The sequence below is a fragment of the Hippoglossus stenolepis genome, chromosome 23 (assembly GCF_022539355.2).
Source record: "Hippoglossus stenolepis isolate QCI-W04-F060 chromosome 23, HSTE1.2, whole genome shotgun sequence".
Classification (NCBI taxonomy): Eukaryota; Metazoa; Chordata; class Actinopteri; order Pleuronectiformes; family Pleuronectidae; genus Hippoglossus; species Hippoglossus stenolepis.
In genome coordinates, this window is record NC_061505.1 from 1,579,176 (window position 1) to 1,587,944 (window position 8,769).

Consider the following 8,769-nt stretch of genomic DNA (forward strand, 5'->3'; position numbering starts at 1 on the left):
TGACTGAAGGAAGAATAAGCTATAAAAGAATATATTTCACACTCAAACCAACACCCTCACGATTTCTATGGAAACACTACTTGTTTGCAATGAGCAGGAAGACATCCTAAACTTGTGTCATTGGTTTTAACATGTGCTTTTTATTTTTCACAATCCACCGATTCCATACAGGATGAATGCATTTGTTGTATTTCTCCCCTCAGGAGACACTGTTCAACTTGTCACCTGGAGATTTCATACACATCAACAAAAGAATACAGTCCATCTGGAGACCATTTATTCAGCATGAAAATAAAAACAACCAAAACCTAAAAAGAACAAATCCTGGTAAAAAAAATGTTTCTTAACATCAACGACAGCTGGTTTCCAATACATGTACAGTCCCGTTAATTTGGGCCTGGGGTTTTCTTGCTCCCTCTCTCTGCTCAAGTCCCATCTTCCCTCCTTCCTCTGCTCCCTCTCTCTGTTCAAGTCCCATCTTCCCTCCGTCCTCTCTCACAGGATAGGTCTGGGCTGCTGGGTGAGCAGGAGGCCGAAGCGTTTCTTGAGCAGCACCCGGTTCCGGGAGAACTTGTCGTCTGGGGAGAAGCGGGCCGGGTGAGCCGAGCTGGTGGGCTGCCCGTCGGGCTTCAGCTTCTGTCGGCGATAGAGGAGGAACGAGAAAGTTCAGTCGAGTTTGATGAATAAATTACATTTTCTGGAAAGGATATATTGATATAATCCCAACGTCAGGGCTCTCGAGCTTTTAAAATTAGTAAACTCCTCTTGTGCTACATCACAGGATCCGTCTACGAGCTGTGAGCAGCCTGACTATACTGCCCTTATGTTTAATTATCTACTTATTTATAGATTTATTTATCTAATTATCTCATTACCTATGCCTTTTATTTTTCATATTTCCTTTTGGGTATTTGTCCTTATTTTCCCCACTGTTTATATTGCCTCAAACTTTATCTTTCCTCGTGTGTGTACGTAGGTTTACTTATTTCTTTGCTTTAAAATCATTTTTCATTAACACTGATTAAACGTCAGTGTGTTAACAAAGTTCAGTGGAACAGAATCTCGCTGAGATGGGAGTGAAACTACATCTTCCTTCTGTGTGTGTCACTGTGGATGAAGTGTGATGATTGTAATTGTGCATCATTGTTCTGCATTCTGTCATTTGGCTCAATAAAGAACCGGTGAGTGTGAAATAAAGCGGAGTTACTGGAGCAGTAAACAGAAACATGGCGGATGTAAACAGGTCGTTACCTTCATGGTGTAAACTCTTTCCCCGGACTCGGTCTCGTAAAACTGCAGAAACATCGCGATGAAAACAAAGTGTCTCTTAGATCCAGAGAAATCAACTAATGTCGATATTATTTCGTTTCTATCGCGAAAAACACGCGACGTTCGTGATTTCACTTCTTTCCTTTCCCACGTGCAGCGAGGTCTCTTCTCAGCCGGAAGTCAGAGCGCATATCCGGTTCGCTCGGCATGCTGGGAAATGTATTTTTCTGATGTAAGACGCTGTAAAGTTTCCCAAAGACAATTCCTTATTACAACAGGAGACAAATGAGCCTTTGATGAGCCTTCTTCATTCAGGAGCTGGATTAAAGACACACAGGGGAAGGCTCCTTTGATGACTTTGAGTCTTCACAGCCACAACTTTCATCAAAGACTCATCTTCTATGTCATCAAAGGAGCTTGAATGAAGAAGGAAGAATAAGCTATAAAAGAATATAGCAGAGAAACACTCATGCATGAAATAACACAGGAAATTAATACAGGTCATTTTTGATTGTTAAAGCTGCATTTCACTTGTCAGAGTTGTGCACGTGTGTTTAGCTTGTTGAACGTGTACAGACCATAGTTCGTAAACAGAGATCGGATGAGACGTCTCAAGTTTGGTTCAGATTCAGGATTTTTTCAGTCACATTCTTAAACATTGAGAGATTACAGGATGTTTTTGACATGTTTATTGATTTCTCAGATGATAATTCATGGATCTTGATGAAAACAAATCAGGTTTCATGTTCAGAGGACTGATATCTATGAGTGTGTGAAATTTCCAACAGATTCAGATTCACCTTTATTTGTCACATCCATAAAATACGTTCCAGAAAACATGGGAGCAAAATGTGGTCCTCCACAGGAGAGCAGCGTGAAAAACTTAGCAGTCAAATACTGGTTATTAAAGAAAAATATGAACTGGGCAGGGGTCTGGGTGGAATAAAGAGAAGCTGGTTTTATGCATTGATATTTTGGAGGAAATGGCCAAATTAAACTTTGCTGATATCCACCTTTCCTTTTCCTTTTGACAGTTGCAATGGAAAAGAGGTAAAGGATGGATCCAGTGCCGCCTTCTTCGCTTAAGACCACTGTAAATAAAGATACTGCTGGAGTCCACGTAGAATCCACCTTCTGTCCTTGTTTCAGCACACGTCCTGCCGACAGCTCTGTCTCAGGAGAGCTGATGTTCCAGGACTGGTTCGATTGGATGGTTGAAAAGTTTAATCCAGCCGAGCCTCAGCCGATGAACCGATCTGTCTCAGAAGACGAGTGGTTTGATTGGTTGGTGGAAGAGTCCAAACCACCAGAGCCTCAGCCGATGGATGGATGTGGGATGGATGAAGCCTCCACTGTCCTGCCAGGTGTTTGTCCACCTCCACACAACCTCCAGGCCTCATCACCAGGTACCAGTGTCCAGCCAGGGCTCATTTTGACCCCCGTTTTTTTTATGTCTCTTCACACAGAAAAACTGCGACAAATAGACGATGCAAACAATTCAACAACCATGTCCTCGGTTTCTCCTGGATCCCGGCTCTCCTTGGACAAAAGGTGGCCTGCAGGATGCACCTCGGAGAAGCACAAGACCATCTCGGACTCCCTGTGTCCCAAGGTCAACAGCTTTACATTCTACTATCTCAACAAAAAAATATCTATTTTAATCTATTTTAATATTTAAATCAAAGCTTAAGCAATAACGAACAATTTATTTTTGAAATATTTATAACTTGGTAAGAAAATCATCCAAAAGTACAAAGTACAACTTCCAAGGAGATTATTGTGTTTAATTTGTTTATTTTCTTGTTTTGCAGAATGACGCAAAAACTACCCAACAGATTTCTGTTCCGGGCGTCCTGGATTTTGATTTGGAGACAGCGGACGATGATGAATTGGTAGTCTTATTCACTGTTAAGGACAGTGAAACAGATGTGTCAGAGGACGCCTCAGACTCTGCAGATACCCAGTCGTCCTTGAAGAGCCAGAATCCCCCTGCTTTGAGTGTCCCTCCACGTCCAGAGTTGCAGGGTCAACTCAGGACCCTGCAGCTCTGAGGGTCCAGCCCTGGAAAACAGTTCCTCCTGCCCAGTTAAAGGAGTGTGAGGAACGTCGTAGCCCTGAAAACACAAACCCACAGGCAGAACACACGATCCAAAAGGCAGATGCAACATTTCAGGGAGTTACTTTCAAAGTATAAAAGGATCAACCCGTTCAAATAAGTGACGAGATGGAAACGAAAAAAGAGGTGGAAGAAGATGGACGATTAATGTTCCAACGCCATCAGTCTCAAAACCTCATTTATAGGAAGTTCAGAGATGTGTTTGTGTCAAAAACCAAAAACAGCAAAACACTTTTCAATTCACAGTTTAATTCATTTATAAATATAAAGGAATTTCACACAACGTAAGAACATTTCATTTACACAAGATAAACTTTGATTTACTGGGTAGTTTTTGTTGCACAATCCCTCGTCCCTTTAAAAAAGAGAAAACACTTCATAACCATAAGAGGAAACTTTATAAATAAAACATGTCATGGCTTCAAGTGACAAAAATAATAAGAGTTATTTTAATAACATCTGGAACAATAAGATTTCTTGAAGAGAATTCAAAAAGTCAAAGAACAGAAACACGCTTCAACAAGTCTTCACACAAACACTGAAAGTTAATAAAATACAAACATCTCGTCCATTCAAATCGTCCCGGAGCATAAAAAACGTGACTGGTCGTCCTGGACAAACGTCTTTTTAAAGGAATCCTCACAAAAATCCTCATTCAGACTTTTTGCTGTCGTGCACATCTCTGTTGTTGTTCACAGCCTTCCCCCCCGCCAGGGGAGTGAATGGCAGGTGAGAGCCCGCCTCCACCGGCTGCAGGTACTCGTTCACCACCCTCTGATAGGTCGGGTGGGTGGTCAGCACTCGCAGCAGATTGGCTGAGGAGACAGAGCAGATACGATGAGGATTTTAAAGTGTTTGTGTCTTTAAATGTCACCAGATGAAAATCAGAGTATAGCTTTAAGTCATTACATAACGTATATCAGTTTTACCACACGTCAAAACTTCCTTCGGAGCAGAAAGTTGCAGCAGTTCTTACAAACTCCACATTCAGAGTCGCTCACCTTCCGTCAGCTCGTCCTGATGTGAGGCCTCCTTGTACAGAGGAGAGGTGTTGTACTGAGAAACACCCAGCAGCGCCCCCATGAGGCCTGACAGCTCCTCTGCACTCAGACTCCCTCTGCCCTCCCGGTCGAACAGCTGGGGAAAACAAGACCGTTTGGATATATAAATACATACGATCATACCTCTTAAATAACTTTCTGAAAATGTGACATCATGACAGAGTGAAAGGTTTTGTTCAGACACGAAGGAGCAGCAGGACTCACGTTGAAAGCTTTGTGAAGAAGAGATTTGAAGCTGAGGAATCCTGAGAGGGCAGCGACACTCAAATAAAACTGTCCCACATCCACAGTTTCATCCTGAAACACACAAACACAACGGTATCATCACATTTGTCCGTTTAAACATCAAGAAAAACACACACACACACACGTGCAGTGTAAACAACACCAGAGGAACATGTCGTGTTAGAAGTGGACTAACACACAGAAACAGCTTGTACCTTGGAGTAGAGCTTGCAGACTGTGACGGCCGTCTCTTTATCCGTCAGTCCGAGAATCGAGGAGAGCTCCTCTGCGCCGACCTTTGACCCTGGAGCCGCTGACTGACACCTGTCAATCATCCGGTCCAGTGCGTCTTCAACTGCAGATGCTTCCAGGCTGAGAGATAGAGAGGATAAATATCAGTAATTGGATTTTCACATTCACTAAAGCCACTGGGCGTTTTCAGACAGATGCAGGTTCTCTCTCACCCGTTCTTGTACAGCAGCGACAGCGTGTTCCTGGCGGGAGACTCCAGTGGGAGAGAGAGACCTCCCAGTTTGTTGACAGGAACTCCACCCTCCATCACGTAGTCTGTAGCTGGGAGTCCGAGCTCCCTGAAACATCAGGAGAGCGAATGATAACTGTTAGCTCACACACTTTGAACCCCGTAGTGGCCTTAGCAGACACCCTGAGAATACAGGACACGGCTGTACACTTGTAATTTGTCTGCATCAAATTAATCGAACACACAAATTCACTACACAACATCACAAGTGGATCTGTGAGCCATCATCAACAATCTTTAGTTCAGAAACACACTGACAGCTGTGATGGACACTTTACTTCCTGGGCCAGTCAATCAAGAAAATAAACAATTTGCCAATGAAAACCATTGATAGTTGTAGCTCTAGTAATTACAGTTGCACTCGTATGTCTGGTTTGACATAAGTCATAAAAAAAGGTGTGACGTTAAACTTACCTGGCCATGAGCTTCTGAACATTGTCTGCGTACAGGTTGGGGTCATTCTTCTCCTCCTCCGACGGGATGTAAACCGGAAGGAACTGAAACACAAGTGATCTCTGTCATGTTGGAGTCTGAGCAAAACACCAGGAGAGATTTTCACTCAAACTTTTCACAGCGTCACTTCGGAGCAAGCTGAGAAACAGCAGCCTCTCCTGTGTGTGACACCTCTGACCACATCACTGATGGATGTGATCAAACCACCGCCGGACCAAAAACTATCCACCGTATTCAGCAGGTGTCGAGTTATTCTTTCGTTTTAATAAAATTGACGAGTTTATTTGGGACGTGAACGATCCGGTCTTACCTCAATCGTCATGTTGGTGTAGAGCTGTGAAGTGGTGTGCCACAGAGCCTCAACCCTAACGGACACAGACAGATTATTAGATTTCATTTAGTAAATATGAGCGTCATAAACAAAGAACCAAGCACTTTCACGATAAACCTGGTTTGACGGATATGAACATGACAACTCACCAGGTGGTTCCTTTGTATGTCCAGCGAACGGTGTCCTGAGGAAGAGTCATAAAAATACTATAAATCAAACCATAAAGTGCTAAAACAAACACAGAACTCTCCATGGTAACAGGGAGGGTGGAGAGTTTCTCCTTTTACAGCCGTGAGTAGTTTCAGTCTCATTTCCCTCATTACACAACCTGACATGATACATGTTCACAAACATGATCTCATGTCATATGTCGATATGTGATTTAACAGATTGTGTATTTAAAAGAAAACTTTCACCATCTGCATTCTGATAAAAGTGTGAGTCAGTAAAAATCTACGACTCACAGTATTTCTCTTAAAAGCTGCTTTCAGACATTTTTCAAAGGGGCTGTATGTGAGAACGTAAACGTCCTGTTTCTTCTAAACCCTAATAAACTGTCTGGAAGATGTCCGAACCCCCACGTGTTCCAGAGTCCAAGTCCGAAAGGGGCTTTAGAGAAGTGCTTTCCAACGCAAACACCTTGAAATCAAGGCTGCAAATTCAATTCTGGACTGAAACATCTTCGAAGTAAAGCGATGAGTTATCCCTCTGTAATAAACCTGTATAAGACAAACAGCAGGTAGTTGTAGTATCACACCTGTGACGTGTGTCTCAACACTCCCTTACGTCTACTCACCAGCTTGTTGGGGTAACGCAACAGAACAGGTTGGACCGGGACTCCGGCGACGAAGGCACCTGATGACGAGGGACAGAAGAAATGAGGGAGGCCCTTTCATTCCTTCATGGTTTGTACAAACAGCAGCTAAACTGTGGAATGTCGTCTGCTTCTGAACCAAAGAACAAGCAGGAGGATTGTTTCTCTTCCTGGTGCCTGGACTCATTAATCAACTCTGATTTGTGAGCAATAAACAGGCGGTGAAACTTCGTTTCCATGACTTTTATTCCTGCTAATACTCACCTTGTTTGAATTTGAGGAGACCTTGGCCGTTAGTTGTGGTTCCCTCTGGAAATACCAGCATCTAGCAGAGATTTGAAAAATGAGATTCATGAGTTCAGACCTGCTGTTAGAGACAAAACATCCTTTTCCCATCACCGAGTCCGAATTCAGAGGCTGCATTTAAAGATGAAGCTAAGGAGCCGAGACGCCATCAAGAGCAGGGACACTTCAGAAAGTTCATCCATTCAATTCATTTCACTGATTGATCTGTGTTTATTTTTGGTACCAATTTCAACTTCAGATGCTTTGCACCGTCATTTCTGTGACTGCCGGCATTAAATTGAAAAGATTATTTATCTTGTCTCCTACTTAAATAAATCCAGATTGTGTTACGTTGATAGAAGTCTTAGAGGAGATCTAAATAAATAGTTTCATACTCATTACTCCAAACTTAGGCCAAGTTTAAAATGGACATTGTGAGACAGAAAATAAGGAGAAACATAACGGATCCCATCTAAAAGCACCGAGTGACCAATAAGATCTCACCTGAGGCCAGTAGCCATTAGAGGTCAGCCTCTCGTTGAGCTGGGTCACCGCCTTCTTCCTCGACTCGGGGTCTTTCCTGCTCACCAGCACCGCCTGGTTAAACTCCAGCAAAGCTGAGAAAAAAAAAAGGGGGTAAATTAAAACCAGATCCAGAGAAGAAGTCCAGAGCCAGACGGCCAAGACAGCAACACAGGAAGTCCCCGAGCGGACAGAGCAGGTCAGGAGCACACTGCTGAGTCTCTTGTTTATCTTGAGACTTCCTTGCATACTTTCATTTTCCACTAGCCTCCTCTTTTAGAAGTATTGATCTTGGTTTGCTGCCTAACAGTTGGGCAACTTGGGGATATTCCCCATCTGATAACAATTCTGTGTCTTCCTGTTAAACACAAAAAAAATCAAATTTTCCAGGAGAGAAGAAACTGTAAAAAAGATGTCGTCATTCCGGCTCTTTCACACAGATGAGATTATTAAAAACTGTCTTGTGTTTGTGGCACAATAAACACACAATCTATTGTGTTGTATTTGTTATTTGAGTTGCATCTCCTCACCTCCTACGACCGGCAGGCTGGAGTTCTCCGACCGCGACACCACCGTCGCCAGCTGAGTCTGACACAGAACCATCATGTCCAGGTAGCCGCTGTGTGGCGCCACCACCAGCACCGGCGCCTCCTTCAGATCGGCCATGCGACCTTTGACCTTCACCCACAGGAAGCCCAGGGAGAAGAAGACGCCTCGGCTCAGCACCAAGATGATCGGGTGGAAGAGCCGGTGGCGCCAGCCCGTGACGGGCCGGGCGCGCTCCTCCTCGGACAGGCCGGCCAGCCGGAGCCGAGCCAGGGGCCAAGCGACAAGGAACAACATGGCTGCCACTGTGACGCGTAGAGGGAAGAGGAAGCTGCCCAGGATGACGCCCTGAGGAACAGACAATGTCCATCAAACCAACACCAAATAAAACCCCTCATATTATTCTGAAACTTGACTTTAAAACTTGGTTTACATGCTGTACAAGCCGAGACTGAAGCCTTCCAGACTGAACATCAGGCTGGAAGGCTTCGTGTGTTTTTGTTTGTATCTGCCACATCTGGATTTAGACGAACGCGGAAATAACATATTCAAATTATGATCCTTATCCTTATGTGCATCATGTTGACTGTCACAGAGTTGTGTGGC

At 43.8% G+C, this 8,769-nt stretch overlaps 2 protein-coding genes across 3 annotated transcripts in view; both read right to left on the bottom strand.

The window, feature by feature from the left end:
* Positions 1–120: 120 nt before the first annotated feature.
* Positions 121–1,462, bottom strand: nop10 (NOP10 ribonucleoprotein homolog (yeast)). 2 transcript variants are annotated; one of them, XM_035149710.2, is made up of 3 exons: positions 1,252–1,462; positions 458–636; positions 121–415 (listed from the first exon to the last, which is right to left on the bottom strand). In XM_035149710.2, the coding sequence occupies exons 1-2, from the start codon at positions 1,303–1,305 to the stop codon at positions 496–498; spliced, it is 195 nt and encodes a 64-aa protein (XP_035005601.1). In that variant the 5' UTR covers positions 1,306–1,462; the 3' UTR covers positions 121–415; positions 458–495. The 2 variants fall into 2 exon arrangements, with proteins under 2 accessions (XP_035005601.1, XP_035005600.1); XM_035149709.2 differs by having other exon boundaries at positions 121–636; positions 1,252–1,461.
* A 2,159-nt stretch (positions 1,463–3,621) lies between these two features.
* lpcat4 (lysophosphatidylcholine acyltransferase 4) overlaps positions 3,622–8,769 on the bottom strand; it is a 6,893-nt gene continuing 1,745 nt past the window's right edge. Inside the window, exons 2-13 of the mRNA XM_035148316.2 lie at positions 8,148–8,511; positions 7,600–7,712; positions 7,075–7,135; positions 6,793–6,851; positions 6,146–6,180; positions 5,976–6,030; positions 5,627–5,709; positions 5,136–5,261; positions 4,887–5,043; positions 4,651–4,743; positions 4,387–4,522; positions 3,622–4,200 (exon numbers count right to left, since the gene is read on the bottom strand). Of these exons, the coding sequence (XP_035004207.2) occupies positions 4,037–4,200; positions 4,387–4,522; positions 4,651–4,743; positions 4,887–5,043; positions 5,136–5,261; positions 5,627–5,709; positions 5,976–6,030; positions 6,146–6,180; positions 6,793–6,851; positions 7,075–7,135; positions 7,600–7,712; positions 8,148–8,511 (1,446 nt within the window). The 3' untranslated portion in view covers positions 3,622–4,036. The remainder of the gene's footprint in view (positions 4,201–4,386; positions 4,523–4,650; positions 4,744–4,886; positions 5,044–5,135; positions 5,262–5,626; positions 5,710–5,975; positions 6,031–6,145; positions 6,181–6,792; positions 6,852–7,074; positions 7,136–7,599; positions 7,713–8,147; positions 8,512–8,769) is intronic.